This window comes from Spermophilus citellus (genome assembly GCF_964194105.1).
Source record: "Spermophilus citellus genome assembly, chromosome: 13".
NCBI lineage: Eukaryota > Metazoa > Chordata > Mammalia > Rodentia > Sciuridae > Spermophilus > Spermophilus citellus.
The window spans coordinates 116,087,571-116,107,799 of NC_138193.1; the positions used below are offsets into that span (position 1 = coordinate 116,087,571).

The window sequence follows — 20,229 nt, forward strand, 5'->3', positions numbered from 1 at the left end:
GGAGGTTGGGGGCAATGAATGGGACTTTAAATCTGCTTGGGAAGCACAACTGTGTGGTCACATCTGTTCCTGGGGACAGGGAGTTCCAATGCTGCTCACCAGGACCCACAGTAGAGGTGGCTCTAACTGCACACACTGTCTGTAAGCCACCTCCTTGATCTCCGCTGGAACTTGCAGGAGCCCTGCTGGAAAAGAGACCCACTGTCCTAGCAGGTTTATGTCAAAACACACGAAAAAATCACCCAGGACCCAATAGCCCGCCTTAATTTTTCTTTGCTTAATTTAAAAAGAAATACATGAAATTAGACTGTCTTGGAAGAGCTCTGTTTTGAGGCATGCAGCTTGTCAGACTCCTAGGGGAGGTGACAGGCCTGAGCAGAGACAGACTTCAAAGGCCAGCAGGACGCGTTCCACTGTGTCTGAGGAGCTGGGAGCCCAGGCCCCTCTGTGCAACACAAACAGTTGCCCTGGGGAGACTCTCGAGGTCTCCTTGCTGCTGCTCCTCACGTATTCCCCACAGAGACCAGTCCTGTGCACCCTGCATCCCTCTGTAAAACCACCTAGAATACAAGATGAACAGCAGAGACTGCAGAACAGGGACAGTTCAGGACTGACACCAAGCCTCCCAACACTTAAGGAGGATGTTTTTAAGTATTAATGAAGTCTCTGCTTAGGTGGAAACTGCAGATGCTATAAATACACTCAGAAAGAAAGACTGAATTCCATTCTTGTCCCCTCCCCCTGGCAGGTGGACCCTTGAAAGAAGAGCTCACACACAGGACACACTTGCCCCTGAGCCATTTGCCCCCTTTCACACCAACAGGTCACTTTGTCCCTTAGATCTGTGCCCAAGGTCAGGGGCTTCTGTCCACAGTACAGCAAGGCCAGCAGGATGACCCTTCCTGGTTTCTTCCTGTCTGACCCCACCAGTGTCTCCAAAGAGCCAGGGTGCAGGTTCCTCTGCACACGCCTGCATGTACGCGGGCGGCCAGCTCTGCAGGACACACCCCACACAGTGCACAGGAGCGATTCCAGGCTCTCCAAGACTGGGCCACACCTCTGAGCAAGGCTGAGGCTCGCCAGGGTCACTCCCAGGGAAAGGGCTCCTCTTGCTGAGGTGCTGGAGGAGTGGTGCCCACTCCGTCTCCAAACCTTCCATTGACAACATGAGAGCCCAGAGTGGGCAGGGCAGAGAGTGGGATCTCTGCCCATGGAGGTCAGGGGCTAGGGAGGGGCCACACCCTGCCCCAGCTTCCCCAAATGCCAGCTGCTCTGCTCTGGGCTCTCACCCACCACTGGCTCACCCCCAGCCTCCTTCCCCAAGGGCCATTCCAACAGGGACTCTGAGTGGAGTGTGCCTGGCAGCCTGCCCACTACAGATGGGATCTCGGGGTGAGGTACACCTCACGAGGAAACACCTCCAGTGGGCACCCCCGCCCCCACCCCAGGGCTCAGCAGACACTACCCTCGGTGGGGGCTGCATGTGGAGAGCTGAGGCTTGACCAGGGCTGGACGACGTCCTGCACTTCCCTGCAGGGGATGGAAACTGGCACACTGCAGAGGCTGGCCTACCGTCCTCCAGGCGTGTCTGGACATGGTAGAGCAGGGCCTTCACGGGGCACAGGAAGATGGGCGTGAGGGTGGACAGGAGGCCCATGGTGCAGCCAGAGCAGGACAGAGCCACCTTTGGTTTGGCTTTGGTGTTAAATGGTGGTGACCCCCACGTAGCACACCGTCTTAGTTGAGTCTGGACGATGGCTAGATGGTGTCGCGGATGTCCACCTGGCTGCCAAACATCTCCAGGACTGCTTCAGACCCCAAGCAGAAGCAGGTGCCCTCTAGCAACAGCTACCCATCCTCGCCCCCAACCCATGTCACCTCCATGTCTCTAGTATGATGGTGTTGGGGACCTCATGTGAGTGGGCTCTGCTGCATTTGTCCCTCGGTGACTGGCTTATTCCCCTCAGTAGAATGTCCTAATGTCCATCCACACTGTAGCCTGTGTTGGTATTCCTGTCCTTTTGAGGGCTGGATAATGAATGCTCACTGTGTATTGACCAGTATTTTTATCTGTTGAACAAGTCTCCATTTGTTAGGTAGGCTTGGTATCATTTTCTGAAAATACAGTAAGATTAATATTGGCTATGAGCACAGCTAAACGTGGACAACTAGACTTACTGGAGAGTTGGTCCATGCGGCCTCCGATGTCCCTGGGCCATGGCCTTCTCCAGGCTTCCCGGGCTGCCTGGAAGCTTTCCCAAGCCTGCATACCTTGGCCATGGCCATGTCCCTCTGGTGCCTGGAGATGTGTGGACACTTACCTCTGCCATGACCACAAACTGCCTGGGCCTCAGCAGCTAGCACAGGTTGAAACAGAAGGTACAGGCCTTACTTCTCCTGTCCCCCATCACGACAATCTGTCTAAGGGATGAAGAATTACTCTTCAGCAGAGGCCAAAGTTAAAGAGTAGATGAAGCAGGGACAAAGGCCATGGCTTCTGAGCCCTGATGCTCAATAAACCAGGTACCCTGGAAGCCATGCCCAGGGCCAGCTGTGAGCTGTGCAGTGTGGCCTCACCTCCTGGCTCCTCCTGCAGGGATCTCACTCTTTGCAACCTGGAGGCCAGGTGGGAGGTCTTGTCTCCCATCCTTTTGTCCCTAGCAAAGTCTTATCTGAATGGAGACAGAGCTGAGTTAAAGAAAATGGAAACATTTCAGCTTCAGGACTGCTGGGTATGTCTAAAGAAGAAGTTCTTGATCGGCAAATCGGCCCTTCCAAATCAGAGGCATCTTCAAGTACTCAGACAAATGTGTCTGCTGGCTTGGGAGCCAGGGAGCCAGGGTGGATGCCCTTGCCCATGGTGGTTCAGACCCACCAGCTAGCACAGCCATAACGAGGCCACTGGCCAGGTGGCAGCATGTGGACTTCAGGAGACACAAGCATTCAGACCATCGCAGAGCGAAGGAATGATGGTGTCATTTTAAATATGTCCATTTGAGGTTTTGTGGCACTTTGAAGTAGAAATATGTCCATCTGACAGCTGGGCAGGGGTGGCCCAGAAAGAGCGACACCTAGTCACTCCTGACCCCAGGGCCCACAGGAACCAGGAACAGGAGGGGACCAGTCACGGCCAAGCCAGCTCTGGGGGTCACTGGCGCCTGCTGGCAGGTAGACGACTGAGGCCACCAGAACGGTGGAGATGCTGTGGGCAGGAGACCAAGTGCAGCAACGTGGCAGGGCCACCAAGAGGAGGCTGTCCACCTGCAAGGGTCACGTGGCAGAGGGCCAGCCAGGTGAGGCATCGAAACAATGGTTTACCTCCAAAATGGGGACCATGTTGGCCCCGGCACTCGACAGGGTCATGCTTAGGAAAGGGGTCTGAGGTGGCTCAAGGCCTCACCACGGACGTGATGGACAGCTCAAGAGGTCTGTGGGAGAGGAAGCGAGGAGGTGAGACCGGATCCTGTTGTTGAGGAGCAGAAACCAGGAGAAGGAACAAAATCAGACATGGGAATGGCCGGGGACCGACGGAGCCGCTCAGCATAAGTCAGCACACCAAGGAGGACCGGTGCGGCTGCACATGCCTGGGCAGGGAGGCCAGTGAGGAGGCCGCCCTGGAGGACCTCCAGTAGGCAGTGGCAGTGGCACAGAGTCAGGCGGGGACTGTGCTTCCTGTGACCGTCTGTCCCTAGGAACCTGCAAGACAGAGGCTTCAAAGTGAGTAGGGCTGGCGGCTGAGGACACAAGTGCCAAGGCAGGTGGGGACCTCCCTGCCAGACAGAGGTGGTGTGCCAGGTGGCCCTGGCAGGGAGGACCGAGCTGCAGAGGCAGAGCCCTGGGGAGGCCTCCCTGTGTACCCAGAGACCCTCGACACCGTGCTGCTGTCCCAGACACCTGCCCTCAGCACACCAGCAGCACCTCATGCCACGGGCCTTTCATGTTCCCTCAGCCTCGCCAGGGCTCCCCGCCCTTCCAAACAACGGCAGTGATGCCCTGGGGCTGCCCTCACGCCAAGGAGGGTGTCCAGCCCCTTGGTCTTGAGCGTCCAAGGAATGAGACCTACATTTAACCAGCTAAGGAGGGGGTGGGTCGCTGAGGCAGGTCCGAGCCAAGGTCTGGCCAGCCACCTTCTCCCTGCAGGCAGAGCCTGCTTCTCTGTGTTCCTGGGTCTTCCTGACTCTGATCACTGATCCACTTGGTGAGACCCAGGGCTCCCGTCTCCTGTGGAGAGCTGCGTTTCCACCTCACCCAACCACCACAGCTGCTGTCGGGCTCCTCTAGCGCTCTGTGCCTGCACGGGACAGCTGCCATCTCTGGAACAGCACACTCCTCTCTCAGTGTGGCAGGCACGATCCCACTCACCAAGGACTTTGTGCATCTTTAGGAAGGGGTTCGAGTGTGTCTGAGACAGGAAGCAGCTGTGAGTTCCTGGGGTGCAGATTAGAGGTCCTGGGGTCTAACAAGAGCCAGAGGCACATCATCAGGTGTGTGCAGAAGTTAGGAGGGAGATGCAGAAGTGGGAAGGCCCCATCGGGTCTGAACCATCACTGGTGCCTGGGCTGCACACCCACCTTCATGGGAAGAGCCTCACCAGACCTGGGCAGAGCCTGGGGTGAGCCGGAAGGTATGCCCTGGTGACCATGAAGGCAGGAGAGAGACGCGGGCTGCAGGGGAGGGGACTTCCTTAACACAGAGCTTACTCTCGTGCAGGTGAGCAGAGCTGGCCTCTATCAGGTTCTCCACCCATGGTAGCATGAAAATATTCAAAGAAAACTTTGTACCCAAACTGAACATGCGTACCCTTTTCTCGTCATTGTCCCCAAACCATACAGCGTAACAGCTGTTCACACAACAGCTGCATGGTGTTGGGTGTCGCAGAGAGTCTGGGGATGGTCTCAAGTGCGTGGCAGATGTGGGAAGGCCACCTGCACACACTGTGGCATTTTCTCTGAAAGCTGTGAGCTGTGTGTGTGTCTGCCGCAGGCCTCAGACACCAGGGCACGGCTGTGTGTCACCCTCACCTCGATTCTTGTTCCTCCCAAGCGCACTTGGAAAGTTTCTCCAAACTTGAATTCGTTGCTCTGATTCTAAACCCCAAATGCTTGGGGAGGTAGGCCGTGCCTTTCAGAGGCCTTGGCCAGCACACGTGTCCTCTTCAGCCACCTCTGAGACCCTCTCAGGGCTTTTGCCCAGACGGGGCGAGTGAATCTGTTCATTCCTTCAGAGCTCATCACAAAGGCAGATAGACTCTTCTAGAAGCTGGTTTTGCTTGACAGTTCCCAGGAGAACTGTGGAGAACTGTCACCACACTGAGCACTTTCTTTCTGAGTCTCTGTCATCACCTGCTTTGCCTGAGATCAGTCAGGAAAGGCTGGCCCAGCAGGACAGGTCCTCACCCACGTGTCAGATGGACGGCACAGGGGGAAAGGCCTCTGGCACACAGCTTCCCAGGGCAACAGAGAGAGGGTGCTTAGGAGAGGATCAGGGTCCCTCTGGAGGCAGCCCATGGCACCAGGGGACAGGTTCCTTCAGCCCAGGTGTAGCCTGGGCAGGGACTCGGCTGCAGTGCACGGAGAGCCCAGGAGAGGGAGCCTCGCGACGCCGAGCGCCACAGAGCTGACCCTGAGGCCTGTGTGAGGAGACGGCTTTGGGTCCAGTCCCTTCCCAAGAGTGCACAGTTCACGTTCGGTGAGGACAAAAGCCAGGACTCGCACGGGCAGCGGTGCAGGACCCCACAGCATCGGCACTGGAGAAAGCACCACCCAAGAGCAAGCCTGCCTGCCGGGCCCCGCTTTCAGCCTTAGGAGGCAGACCACCAGCTGGCCTCTGGAGAAGAAGAGAGGCCCGCCTTCCGAGCTCTCTGGGAACACTGCTCTCCTGTGAACGGCACAGGTGGGTCTTTCTTCTCTCTGCCACGGTAAAGGATGCAGCCCCCGTCTAGAGCACAGGTGCAGACAGAGGAGACTCCTCTTGTCCTGTACTCAAGACCCCTGACAATCAATCCCAACTCAACCGGACAGGGTTGAAATTCACATGACTGGCAACTCTGATCCCTGCTGCCCACAAACCCCAGGGGCCTGCCACCTTAGAAGGCCCTCGTGGGCTTTCCTGCGCACCCACGCTGCTCCTCTCCAGGGAAGGACCCATGCTCCCACTCTGGCTTTGGCTGTGGGCTGGAGAGGAAAGAGGAGGGCATCACCCACCATGGCCTTTGTGCTACCTGAGCCTGCCTCACAGCAGGTCTCCGACGCTCTGCCCTTCTCTGGCCTGCAGAAGTCCGGGGAGGAGGGAGGAGGACCAGGAAGACGGGGCCTCTCCAGGAGCACCGTGCCACGAGGCAGAGGAGAACACTTCCATCCAGCCAAACCCTCTGAAGCCTCAGGGTCTTGCTGGGGTCCTGTTCTGGGGAGACTGCCTGGCCACACCGCAGGCCCCAGGCATTCACCGTCTGGCCAGACTGCCACGTCTGGGGCAAAGGCAGAAACCACTCCGGTGCTAGATCCAAGCCCTCGAATCTGGCTCCACGTCTGTCTGACTGCTCAGGGGGGCTGGGTAGGCAGTGTCCACGCTGAGCCTGGCAGAACCACTACCTGCGCCCAGGCTGAAATGCCCCAGGGGCGGGGCCTTGTCAGGGCGGAACGAGGCCCAGCCAGTCCACTGAGTGGCGAACACTGAGAAGCAAGTTCTCTCCAGCCCCCCTCCCTCTGCCCTCAGGACTGGTGCCTGTGTGGAAATCGTCTGTGGGTCTGTCCTGGGGAGGAAGCCTGCCAGCTCTGCTCACTGCCCTCTGGACCAGGCCCCTGCTCGAGCCTGGGCCAAGCCATAGATGCGAGGCTCCCTCAGCACTACCTCGGAGAGCACCCCAGCTGCTAACCTCCGTATGTTAGCACTGGGAGGGAAGAGCTCAGATTCAGCATCTGTCCTGTGCAGTGTGCCCAGCAGGCCCGTGGGAGTTGACACCTGCAGGTCACCTCTGCCAGGCCACCCCTGCTAGGCCTCCTCCACCTGGCACCGCGTGTCTGGCACGGGGTCCTCCACGGGCGGAACCCAGCCCACTTTGCTTTTGCAGGAGTGTTTCCTCCTGAGATGCTTTCCCGTTTGCTACCCACCATCCTGACACCCCAGGGCCTAGTGAGCATGCCACAGATGCCAAGTGACCACAGGCTTGCTGCAGCAGAACCTCCAGCTCCGCCTCAGAGGGAACTAGACACCCTCGGGGCACAAGCATTTGAGTTTTTTGGTTCATTTTCTGATTAGTGCTCTGAGGGCCACAAATGTAGCAGCCTACCCCCAGCTCCACATCTGCAGCTAGAAGTCCAGCCTAGCCTGGTACGGCCTCGCCAGGCTGCAGGCCAGGTGCCTTCAGGAACGGCCTCACGGTTCTCTAATTTTCACCTCTAACTCTCCTTGAGGCAACAGTCCATTTCAGTGTCCAGTCCTCAGCAGTACCTCTGGGCACCCTGTCCTCCCAGGAGGCCTCACCAGGTCCGTGCCCTTCTCACCCCTTATCACATCCAGCCAACAGGCCCAGGGTGCCCAGGCCGGCACACTGGAAAAACCATCCCCAACGCCCAAGGCTTCTGAGTGCTTCAGTTAGGCCTGAGGGACAGAGGGGTGGACTTTCTGAGGTTGCTCAATTTCAGATGACAGATTTAAATGTGAACGACCATCTGAGGCCGGGCTACCATGGATCAGGTCTGCCAGGCATGCCAGCCACAACGCCAGTCCTTCTCCAGCTGAGATCCCCTTCCCAGCTCCCCCAGAAGACCAGAGGAGATGTTCCAAGTGCACAGCCCCAGCTCCCCTCCCAGTGGTCACTCTCTGTGCCCAGTGGAACCCCTGGTCCCTCCTGCAGCACTCAGAGCCAAAGGCCCTAGAGGGATAGGGTTCAGTGGCCAAGCTCCCATCTGCTGGCCCCCACACCTTGTCTGGGGCCACCTTGGCCTGGGTGCCCATTGCACAAGTGTCTCTCCTTTACAGCTGACTCCTCCCACATTGGGGCCTTTTGAGCCAACTCTGAGTCTGAACTCGGATGTCTGCCCCTCCCACCCCCGGCAGCAGGGCTGCTCTCTTACTGTCCTGGTGGTGCATGGCAGACACACAGCACCCAGTCCCTGCCTGCTTCCACCCCACTTGCCCATCTTCCCCGAGTCTTCGTCCAAGTCTCCCTCCTCCTATGAAGACAATGGTCATATTGAATTAGGAATCTAGATTTGAGCACATCCTAAGACCTAAATAGGTTTCCAAATAAGGCCATGCTCACAGGTACAGGCATGAGGACCCCTGTCCCTTGGGAGGCAGCTAAGGAGAAACGAGAAAGACACTCTTCTTACTGCCCGTCAGGGTTAGTTCGGCTGTCAGCCACACAACTCTAATGGCACAGCAGGTGATGGAGAGGGTCCTCCCTGGTCCTGTGCCACTGGGTTGGGAAGGAGGAGGGTGCAGGTGTGCAGGGCAGAGCCCCCAGGCCCCACCTGAGTGTGGGGGACAGGAAGGAGGAGGGTGCAGGCATGCAGGGCAGAGCCCCCAGTCCCCACCTGAGTGTGGGGGACAGGAAGGAGGAAGGTGCAGGTGTGCAGGGCAGAGTCCCCAGTCCCCACCTGAGTGTGGGGGACAGGAAGGAGGAGGGTGCAGGTGTGCAGGGCAGAGCCCCCAGACCCCACCTGAGTGTAGGGGACAGGAAGGAGGAGGGTGCAGGGGTCACTGCAAGGAACTTCATCCTCCACCCAGGCCAGGCCAGGCCAGGCCAGACAGAATCCTTTGGGGCCACCAGCGACCCAGAGACTCTTGGGCAGGTGCCGACAGGGGCAGCAGTTCTTTCTGGGCAAACCTCTTTCAAACTGTCTTTCAACTAACCAGGCCAGACCCATGGGGGTTCACAACAGTCCAGCTGACCGTAGAAACCCACAGCCCAGAGGAAGGCCATCGCAGCAACGATGGGGCTCAGAGCTGTCCAGGTCTACCTGGCTCTTTCTGGAGCCCTGTGTGGACCGGTGCTGGCCAGTTCTTCCTGGGCCACAGCAAAAGCCTTAAGAAGGTGCCCGTGGGGAGCCTCTCCAAAACCTCCCTCTCAGGTGGAGGGCCTCTCCATGGCACATGTTATACACAGCAGCCAGACCCCAGAGAGCACACAGAAGCTGGTCCCGTGAAGCAGTGAGGTCGTGCGGGGCTTGGGGCTCAAGCACGCACAGGCTGTGGCGTTACCTGCTGCTCTCCCAGTCCCTGACCTGGCCACGCCACAGATGCACCTACAGGCCAGTGGGTGGGAGAGGCCTCGGGACCCAGGCCGCCTGTGCCCGGTGGCATGGCCGAGCTGTCTTCTCCATGGCTTGAGGGCTCCCTGTCTGGCCCAGAAGTTTGGAGGGGAAAACCCTGCAAGTTTTGGATCCTGGGAGGAGAAGGATTGCACGGCATCCTGCACACCGAGGCAAGGTTGGAATTTCACCAGCTCAGGAGTTTTCCTTCTGCCTGCTCCTGGACGTTCCCCTCCGGGGAAGCAAATTCTAGTGAGAACCTGGATGCCCAGCACAGGTGAGGTTGGCTAGCTGTGCATCGATGTTTGTTTATTGACAAAACACTCCTGGTCATCTCCAGGAAGTTACAGATTAAGATAGATCTACAGCCCAGGTAAGAGGATGCTATCCTCACCCTGCTCTCTTTCTGGCATGGAGGTGGTGTGTGCAGAGCATCTCATAGATGGAGTGGTTTCAGGAAAGAATGCTGCATTATCACTGGTGAAACATGGACCATCAGAGAAACAGCATTATCACGGTGCACTGGGCACAAAGGGGCTGCCTGCCTCCAGGGTGTTTGTGTCCACAGTGGGCTTGGGCAGGCTTGGCCTTCAACCAAATCTGTCCTCATCCTCAGGCACCTCCTATGTGTTCAGTGAACCCAAATATCCAGAGCGACTTGGCTGCTCTCTGGGTCACAGCATCTCCTGTCTTGCTAACCACACCCCTCAATGCTCTTCTTGCTTAGCAAATGTCAACTAAAGCTCTCAAAGCCGCCTTTGAGCGATGTCCTGATAAAACATGGGGCCTCCCAGACCTCCCGCGCTGGCTGGAAGCTGCACTTGAATTCCTGCCCTTGGCGCCTCATACCAGACGTCTGGGCTGGGCAGTGGAGCAGCGTGTTAACCAGACCTCCCGGCTCTGAGATTCCAAATCCCAGATCCCAGGCCGCCGGTCTAGAGGGAGACGGTCCGGACGGTGGGAGCGGGCCTGCTCCTCAGCGCTGGGGACCTGGCTCGCCTTCCCGGCAGGATTCCGAGGAGGATTCCCGGACACCGCCAGGCGCCCCACCCGCCGGCTGCGAGACAGAGTGCAGGGAAGGCGAGTCGCCACCAGGTGGCAGTGCGTCCGCGGGGAGCCCGCCACGCCCCGGGTCCGCCAGGCCCGGGCCTGGGACTCACTTCCAAATTTGACCCGCAGGGCGATGAGCTCACTGGATCGGAACGGAAGGCCCCGCGGAGCGTGCTTCAGCACAGCGCCTCGCTCTGGGCGCTGTCTTCCTGATTTAGCTTCCCCGTACTCTCGCTGGAGCGGTTACAGGATGCCTCTGGGCCACTCCCCCTGGGGGATTATGGCCTCGCAGCCCAGAGCAGCCCCTGCTCGTCGGGTGTGGACTGGGAACAGCTCCCAGGTCTGGCGGGCCGCCCCGGCACCTGCGGGAAGCTGGCTCCACCTCCGCGCCTGCCGGGACTGCGCGCTCCTCCCCTGGGGTGGCCAGCGGAGTGCCAGGGGAGGAGACGCCCAGTGTGCATGACTATTTAAATGCACTTCACGAGGACTTTTTAAAGTCGGTCAGGAAGAAGCGCGCCTTTGGAGATGGGGAGAGAGAGGCACCCCAGAGCAGCTCTGCAGCAGCCTCACCCGTTCCAGGAGCTGAAGACCACAGCCGGAGGCAGGGACAGTGAGGCACACGTTCATCTTCTCTTGAGCGAGCAGACCCTGGGATGACCGGGTGCTGCGGCTGCGGAGGCACCCAGAGTGGGAGGCCCGTAGAGGAGGCCCCAAGCACCTGGTCTGCCTCTCACTGAGCACTCAGGACCTGAGGCTCAGACTCTCTGGGTGATGCCCAGGCCCTGCTCACTTGGGTCACTGGAGGAGGCCATGGTGAGAGGCGGGGCGACAGGCTTTCCTGAGCCAAGTTCAGAAAGGGCAGCCGGGCCGCTGTCCTCATTCCAGGGCCTCTCTGCAGCTGCCCTAGCTGCTGCACTTCCTCCTGAAAGACCTTGGGGGAAACTTGCTGGGTCCCCGAGCAGGCCGCCCCTCCCCCCAGGCTGTTTGCCACGGGCTTCTCCACGGGGATCTAATAGGACATGAAAGGAGAGTAGGACTGGGTGCTCAGGAAGGGTCCTCTCTCCCCCTGTGGGGAAAGCTTTTGGAGACGCCAGGGTTACGTTCCTGGTCTGAGAAGTGCCAACTCGGGGTCTGTCCAACTTGATCAAGTGCCCTGTCCCTTGTGGCTAGCACGTGATGCATGGCACACACGGTTCCTTAGGTCCACCTCTTCCCTCAGCATCACCATCGAGGCCTGCAGACCTCAGTCTATCTGTCATCTGTCCATGGTGATGGACACATTGCCCCAACCCGGGCTTTTCTCCACACAGCCTATTGGGTCTCACTGTCCCCGGCGTCAGCCGGGACAATGCACATGGAGGGTGATAGGGACAGAGCTGGCCCTGCTTGGAGGAGCTGAGAGCTTCACAAGGAGAGTCCTTGAGGAAGCAAACACTCCATCCAGTGCCAAGAGGTAGCAAGAAGGACAGCAAGACGTGGACAGCAAGAGGTGGACATCTAGGCTGTTGGAGAGAGCAGCTGGGAGGACCCGGCGCCAGGGTCGCCCACACTGGGCCCAGTCAGGCTCTGAGAGCCACAGCCACGTAGTCCAGCCAGCAGAGGGGCTTCAGCTCCAACAGGTGACATCCCCCGGGAAGCCGGGCTGTGGCTGCCAGGCTCACAGGGCTGTGATCCTCCAGAGCTGCACCCACACTGTTCTCTGCAGGCCCCTCGCCTGACGCCTGCCTTTGCTATTATTCAGGGTCCTTTCTCTGTGCTCAGTCTTTGAAATATTACCATGAGGTAGGGGTTTGATTACTTTTTTCATTCTCATTTGACAAATGAAAACACCAAATCTCCAAGAGGCCATGTCATGGGTGGGTGAATGGCCCAGGGCCCATCTCAGCTTAATCTGAAGGTTCTAGGTTCTAAATAATGAGACTCCCCAAGAGTACAGAACTGACCAGAGGGGAGCCTGGCTGTGGGCACTCCTGTGAACAGGGTGCTGCCTGGGTGGACAATCTGCTGAGACTCGTCCTGCAGCAGGGTTGCTTTGAAACTGCAGGGTAGACACCATACAGGTCTGGCCTAGAGGGTCTCACCTGGGCAGGCTTTTAGCAGTTCTACAGCAGAACTCCTTGAAGAGGAAGAGCAGAGAAGGCTTCCACGGAGGCGGGGCTCAAGAAAGATTCTCACAAAAACTTGAAGAAAAGATCAGGTCATGTTGTTCCCATTGTGTGACCTGCAGCTGCACTAAGACCCGTGCTGCAGGCACTCCTGCCCCTCCAGTCCTGCAGGTGCAGCAAGGCGTGGGCTGCTGCCCGTGTCAGGAGTCCACAGGGGCCTGGAAGGGGGAGAAGGCAGGATGGTGGCTGCTGGGACGCTCCCTTGTGCAGGACAAGCAAAGGAAGACAGATGCGTGGTAAGAGTTGAGGAAGCTGGACAGGCCAGGGCTGGATGGTGGAGTCCCGGAGGGAGCATCATGGGCACTCACCAACACACACCAGTGTGGAGAACGACGGACCAACAGAGTCCTGGGAAGGACCCAGAGAGGTCTCTGGGCAGCACCCCAGATGCTGGATGCCATCTTCAGGGAGGCCTCAGAAACAGCTTAGCTCTACATAGAGCCCTTTTCAGGGGACAGGGCGAAGCTGGACAAGGTCCCACAGCCCATCTAAGGAATACCCCCAGGCCTCAGGGTGGTGACAGGATGCACAACCTACAGAGAAGGTCAGTTCTACAACCCTGGGGCTGCTCAGCTGGGCTCTAGGCCCGTCCCTGTCTCCACACTCTGCAGCTCCCTGTCCTGCTCAGGGCCACCCATAGACAGGCTGCAGGGGAGCTGAGCGAGGCTGGCGAGGCTCACAGCTGGAGTAGGACCATCTGAGCCTTCAGTGGAGCTCCCTGGGGCCATTCAGGCAGGCTGCTGGCTCTCCCCTCCAGCCCTGAGGCTGTCTCTACCCATGGCACTGCAGAGTCAGCCTTGAACTTCCGAGTCCAGGTGCAGTCCTCTGCAGGAACTGGTCCTCGGGCAGCCTGCACCTGCCCCAGCTCAGGGCCTCTGAGCACTAACCCAGCACAACTCGGATCCAGAGGCACACATTCTCTGACACTGTGATGAGAGCCTCTGTTCCCGGCGCTGGCCTGGCCTGCAGAGACAGAGCAGAGCAGTGAGCAGAGCCCTGTCCTGCTCCTCACACCTCCCACGGCTGCTTCTGTTCTACCTTGTTTTCTTGCAAGTGAGTAGAAATATTAGCTAGTGTCACACCCATGGTGGGACTTGGGGGAAGGCTGACCCGTCAGACTCTGGGGTCAAACACCCTGGAGCCTGGCAACTTGGTCTTGTGGCCTAGGTTCTTTGGGGCTGTTGCATCAGCCCAGGTGCTCAGGAGTCACAGAAAAGAAAAGCCTTCCTCGTGGTTCTGGGCACTGGAAGCTCAAGGTCAGGGCACTAGAAGCTCAAGGTCAGGGCACTGGCAGTCTCCCGGTCTGGTGAGTCCCCATTTCTGGTTCACGGATGGTAGCTTCTGCGTCCTCACAGGGTTGGAAGGGTGAGGGAGCTCTCGGCCCCTTTCCTGAGCACACTCATCCCAATGGAGGCTCCACCCTCATATCCTGGTCACCCCCTGAAGGCTCCACCTGATGACACCTTGGCCTTGAGGGTTAAGATGCGTTTCCAGGGAACACAAACATCCAGCCGACAGCAGTGATGAGTTAGAATTTTGTGGATATGTTGATAGAATTGTAAGATTCAAGTGTCCTATCAAAAAGACAATGTAGGACTTCACAGGGAAGAGATAGTGAAAATGTGGTCAAGTCAAGATATATTTCCTTCCAAACAATGCTGATATCTCCCTGGAAAATATATTAGAAAAATTTGTGAGAGGAGGTGTTTAGAAATCCTCATCATATTCATGCAGGCATTGAGAGATCCAATCTTCTGAGACTCCACCGAGTGCTAGGTGGAGAACCGGAGATGCCACCACACACTACCACCACGCTTACCCACAGGACCACCTGACGTGGCAGACAGGCAGAAATTGAAAATTATATGTGCATAGATACTGCTACGGATGTATATTGGCGTTACATATAAAGTACTGTACTATGAAATGCTTCACCTCACTCGTATGTTAAGTGCCAAGTGGACCCTGACCGGGAAGCCCATGGAGGAGGGGAGACAGATGGAGGCAGGTGGGAGGAGGCCAGGCCTGAGATGCCCTGGAAGAAGGCTCCACCCAGAGGACATGTTTCCCCAGCAAACACACAGCAAGCAGGGAGCAAGCCCAGGCCCCCGTGCCTGTCGATTCCATTGAGACGGGCTGCCATGCCCAGGGCAAGCTGGCATGCCACCGGATACAAGCACATCAGCTGGTGGAAAGTCGGCAGTGGGCAGGTTGGGGCTGCCCAGCGCAGATCAGAAGGTGGCACTGCTGTTCTGCAGCTGGGCTCTGCCCAGGTGAGCTGCTGGGAAGCGAGAGGGTGGGGCTGAAGTGGGCTGGCCCCCCGAGGCTGAGGGCAGGTGCAGAGGTCACGCAGCTGCTGTGTCTGCCTCTGTGTGTTTGACTAGAGGTGAGATTTAACCTTGGTATGAGTTTGGTGCTTTCTATAATAAAGACCTTTTTTAGACAAGTTACTCAATTCTGAAAGTTTCTCTAAAAGATACTCTGTGAGGAGCACGTGTCTCCTTCTCAGAGGCCCTGCTGGGAGACCTCACTCCAGAGGCCACAGTAACCATGTTTCACAACCACCTAACAGTAGGCACGAGTCGACCCGGCCAGGACCCTCCCTCGTCCCTGGTTGTACTGGGTGATCATCCTCCACAGTGGTCATTTTGTTCTTGAAGACTTGCGGGCAGCCAGGCTGATAAAACACGGCCATGTGCCTGCCTGCCTCTCTGCACGGCTCGGGCTCTGTGGAGCCCGTGGCTAACGGCCGTCTCTTGTCTTGTCCACAGCCTGTCAGGATGCCCGCGGGCGACATCAGCCATGAAGAAGGCCAAGCTGTCTGGAGATCAAATGCTGACCATCAAGCAGCGTGCCAGCAATGGTAACCACACCCTGTCCCTCCCTCTCTCAGCAAAAGCTGGCTTCGTGTCTTGCAGCTTTGTGTCCCCTGACTTCACTGGTTTGGAACGCTGACCCCAGACAGCAGGAGCAGAGGTGGTGCCAGCCCCCGGGTCTCTCGCACTGGGCTGCCTGCCTCCTGGGTCCCAGGCTCTGGCTTTCCTGCCTCTACCTCAGGCCCTCCACCCTGAGCCTCCCACCAGAGCAGGCTTGGGGACACTCAGGGCCTGACATCAGTGACACAGCTCTGCCGACACGTCCCCTTCCTCAGCAGGCTCATGCCTGATTTCCTTGACTCCAGCTGCAAAATCCATTTCCTTTCAAGTGTTTTTGTTGCTGCTGACCCGCCTCAGTGCACACAGGTTTGCCAAGGAAATCAGAGTTCTCAGGGGTGTGGGGGCGAGAAAGGAGCCACACAGCCTGGAGCCCTGGAAAACTCAGATCCCGCCTTGCGCACTTGCCTGCATACAAAATTCATCTTCTGTCTCCATCTCAGTGCTCCTGCAGCCTCCAGGTCTTGTGGGCACCACAGACCAGAGAAGCAGCCCGCGGCCTGGGGGCAGGTCCCCAGCCCAAGGAAGCAGGACATCCATCCTCCTGTCTCACCCACCCGCTGAGAACAGGGCTCCTCTGTGGCCTTCTCAGGGCCACCCTTCTGTGCCCGGCTTCTCATTGGTGATACTGCTGTGTCAGCTGGCCCCAGATGTTGAGTGGATGAGCTGCCAAGAGCCAGAGGTGGCAGTGACCCCCGAGGTGCCACATGGGGCAGGAGTTCTAGGGCTGTGGCCTCAGCCTCAGCCAGGACCTAACCAAGAACCACATGCCCTAGGCAAGGTGTCTCTAAAAGAGACACACCAGCCAGAAACGAGGTGAGCCAGGGCTGGCGGGCCCTCCCGGTGTGCCCTGGACAGTCCCTCAGGGCTCACGCCATGTCTCCTGCTAATGATGGGGTCAGCACCTCCCAGGGGAAGCTCAGCCTCCCTCTCAGCCTAGGGAAGGTGTGGAGAAGGGCTCAGGCAGAGCCGATGGCCATGAAGCCAGCAGAGCAGGGGCCTGGCCCTCTCACAAGATGGCCTCACTCTGGGTTCTCAAAAGGAGCCCCCAGAGCTGGCAAGCACCACAGAAGCCAGGGATCCGCCGAGGCCCCACTGCACCTGGAAACCTGGGGCCCAGATGGCAGCCACCCACGTGCACACCACAGCCCACATATGGCCCACAGCAGCACCCCACCCTGCGGGCACAGGCACAGAACATCCCTGATGCATGGCCTGTCACTTACAGAGGCACACCTGGAGGTGGCACGCCCATCCTCGAGCTGTGAGCTCCTCTCAGTACATCCAGCCTCACAGGTCCACTCTGCCCAACGCTGGGCCAGGCGTCAGCAAGATGGAGGCTGGTCAGTGTCTGTCTCCTGGAAGTCCTTAGGTCCACCTGCACATCTCTCCCGGGGGTCCTGGGGACAGCCTCAGCTTTCCTCTCAGTTCTTCCAGAAGGAACATCCTAGTTCCATCCTGTGCCTGCACCTGGCTAAACATGAGCATGCACCTTACCCCAACAACCCCAGTGCAGGCCAGACCTGAGGCAAGTCTCTGATCTGTGTCAGTCGTCAGTCGTTGATGAAGGAAGAGGTAGCAGATGGGGTGAGCCATTCAGAACAGAAGAGCAAGACAACTGAGGGACAGATTTGCAGGGATACTCACACTGGGGGCAGCTCTTGCCTGGGCAGACAGTGGGCAGCCAGCTGCCTGGTGGCCGTCTCTCAGAGCGTCTGCCTGCGGGCTCCTTCTCAGCAGACCTTGCGCTGCCAGTCAGGCTGCGCTTGCATTTCACAGCAGGACTTCTCTGCACTGGGCATTCTTATCTTACAACATTTTTTTTCATTCACTAAACGCGACACCCAAGGCCACCCAATGACCCACCTCCTTCTCCCCTCCTGGTCTGCAGTGTCTCCATGAAGGACAGCAGTCTCTGCAGTGTGCTGGGTAGCTTCAGGTCTGCCCTGGGCGGAGTGCCTTCTTCTGTCCACAGAACTTGCACACACATCATCCGTGAGGAGCCTTCCTTGAGAAAGGTCCCTCCTAGGGACAGAGGACTGGCCGGTGGCAGCTGAACCCCAGGCCCTGGGTTTTGAGTGATGGCCCCTGTGGCATTTCTGCTCTCCCTCTGCTGTGTGTCCTCAGCCATGAGACCCCAATGCCAGAAGCACAAGAGATCCCCTTCCTTCTGACCTTGGCACCAAGGGTGCCTGCAGCAGAAGCCGCCTAGGAGGGAAGCGGCCCAGAAATCCCCGTCTGTTTGCTTGAGTGGTTGGGGTCCTGGGGATTGAACCCAGGGGCACTGGACTACTGAGTCCCTCCTCAGGCTTTTTACTTTCTATTTGAGACAGGGTGTCTCTGAGATGCTGAGGCTGGCCTAGAACTTGCCATCCTCTTGCCTCAGCCTCTGGAGTTGCTGGGATTGCAGGCGTGTGCTCCCACACCGAGCCGTTGCCTGGATACACCAGGCCTGGAATGCTCAGCCGGCTTGGGTCTCACCACAGGCTGTCCTCTGCCAGGAGGACTCCGACTCAAGGGTCAGGCACTGCCTGGCCTGGACTCTGGGCATGGTGAGGGAGGGGCTCTCTCCGTTCCTTCCTGTGCATGTGCCCCTGAGGACTGGGAGTGGCTGCCTCCCAGGTGACTGAGGAGGCAGGAAGCAGGAGCCCACAGATGGCCGAGGTGATGGAGCCGGGGAGTCAGCAGCAGCGCAGGTGACCTGGGCAGGTGAAAGGACTCTGGCCCAGTCCTTCCGGGCCTACGAGTTCCCCTCTTCTGCTCAGGTGTCCTGTTGGAGGAGTGGTGGGGGCAGGGGCAGAAAGACGTGTGGACGGTGACTATTTTTTCTTTATATGAGTATATACATCACTGTGCCAGGCACCCCTGAATATTTCCCAAGCAAATTCAATTCCTAATATAAAAAAAAGAACAAAGAAATCTCTCCGAATCCTGACTGATGCTTCTGGTACGGCAGTTTGAACACACTGACTTTGCCATTACAGGGATAGAAAATGACGAGGAGATCAAGCAGTTGGATGAAGAGATCAAGGAGCTGAACGAGTCCAATTCCCAGATGGAGGCAGACATGCTCAAGCTCAGGACTCAGGTAACGGTTTCTGAAGGCTCCGTCCTCTCCAAGGAGTGGCCTGGGCAGGGACCCTCCTCAGGGGAAGCTGACCTCGCTGCTTTTCTCCCTGCATTCCTTCTCGTCCACCTTGTGTCCTGGTCTCCTGCTGGACTCCTCTCATGGCGCTGTTTGCTGTGACCCAGTGGCCATGACGGTCCCCTTTCTCGTGTGTGTGTTTGTGTGTGTGTGTGTGTGTGTGTGGTAGGATGCCCTCCTGAGTGCCCTTTCCCAGAAGGCCACCTACTACAGCAAAGGCCAGGGTTTCTTCCAGGTGTTCCAAGCACTAGATGAGGTCACACCTGCGGTGGCAGGGTGACAGCAGGACTCCAGGACTGGTGAAAGCCGCCTGTGCGTGCAGATCCCGGCCATCTACCGGGCAGGGGTGGGTGGGTCTGAGCACCTGCGAGTGAGCTGCTGAGGAGACTGCCCGGCCCTCCTGACACTGGCCAGCCTGGTGGTCTTGCACCTGTGGACACACTGCCCGCTTATCACCAGTCCTCATCAGACGCTGCTCCCCTGGGGCCCTCCACACACTCTTGACCACATGATGGCACCGAGTTGCAACAAGCCAGACCAGGTGTGCAATCCGCAAGACGGTGGAGGGGACCATCACTCCTTAACGTCCCTGCTGCAACCAGGAGTGGACAGGGGTCATGACCCCATGCTGGGGCTCCTCCCAAGTCACTGGGGTCCTGCTCAGGGATGGCTGAGATTTAAATCAGTCAAAGAACAGAGCAGGGAGGGAGGAGGGAACTCTGACCGCATTTCTGAACTTCAGACGACTGCCCAGGGTGAGAAGCTCTCCCCACCACTCTCCATAGAAGGTGCAGGGGGCACCAGCTGCCCGCGTGTTTAACATTGCCAATAATGCCATGCCACAGGTTGGCTGAGTTATAAAGAAAAGAGGTTTATTTTAACTTGCCAGGAACAGGGACTGCCTCTGGGGATGGATTCTTGCTGGCAGAGTCCAAGGAAGGTGCAAGGTATCACACAGGAGGGACAGGGAGCAGGCATGTGTATGAGTGTGTAAGCGTGTGCATGTGTAGGTTGGTGTCTGTGTGTGGTGTGCAGGCATACGTGAGCTCCTTCTGGCCTCTCTCCTTATAAAATCACCAGGACTCAATCAGAGGGCCACACTCTGGTGACCTTCTAATCCTGACCAGATCCCAAAGGCCACACCTCTACACCGGCAGCTGGATTCTGTCTACACCTCGTCATGCCTCGAGATGGGGATGAAGTCTCCACTAGTGAAGCCTGAGTCACCAGGGCCACTTCCAAACCATAGCACACCTGTACCCAAGAGGGTTCTTATCAATTGCCACATGCATGCTGTTTGCTGTCCAGCTGAAAAAGTCAGACTCAGGGCAAACACACCTTTGTGTGTTGAGTAGATGTGCACACCACTTTGGAATGTGTTTGAGTAGTGTTTGGGGTCAAGTGCAGCCCAGACAATTCCGGTGTACCCCCAAAACCTACACCTTCTGATGCTCTGCAGTTCAGTGAGAAGGGGTCTGTTTCTGGGTCCTTGAGTCCTCACTCAGATCACAAGTCCTAAAAGCCGTCCTACCACCGAGGCCCAGACCTGCCCAGCTGCCCGAGGCCAGCCACCCCTGCTGGGTTTCTGCTCTCACGACTAAAAGGCTCAGGGGTCACTCCAGTTGAACTGGGCTGACTGGGCTGCGCAAAATAACCACACAAGAGACACAAATACCTTTTTC

At 57.9% G+C, this 20,229-nt stretch overlaps 1 protein-coding gene across 9 annotated transcripts in view; it reads left to right on the forward strand.

Annotated features, from left to right (window-relative positions):
• Positions 1-20,229, forward strand: part of MYT1L (myelin transcription factor 1 like) — a gene marked incomplete at its 5' end in the record, with an annotated part of 133,517 nt that overhangs the window by 105,851 nt on the left and 7,437 nt on the right. For 7 of the 9 annotated variants that reach the window (XM_081265476.1, XM_081265477.1, XM_081265472.1 and 4 more), the window contains 2 exons: positions 15,241-15,332; positions 18,387-18,490. In XM_081265476.1, coding sequence (XP_081121602.1) covers positions 15,241-15,332; positions 18,387-18,490 — 196 coding nt within the window. Of the gene's footprint in view, positions 1-15,240; positions 15,333-18,386; positions 18,497-20,229 lie in introns of all 9 variants that reach the window. The other 2 variants (XM_081265479.1, XM_081265474.1) reach the window with 1 other exon arrangement.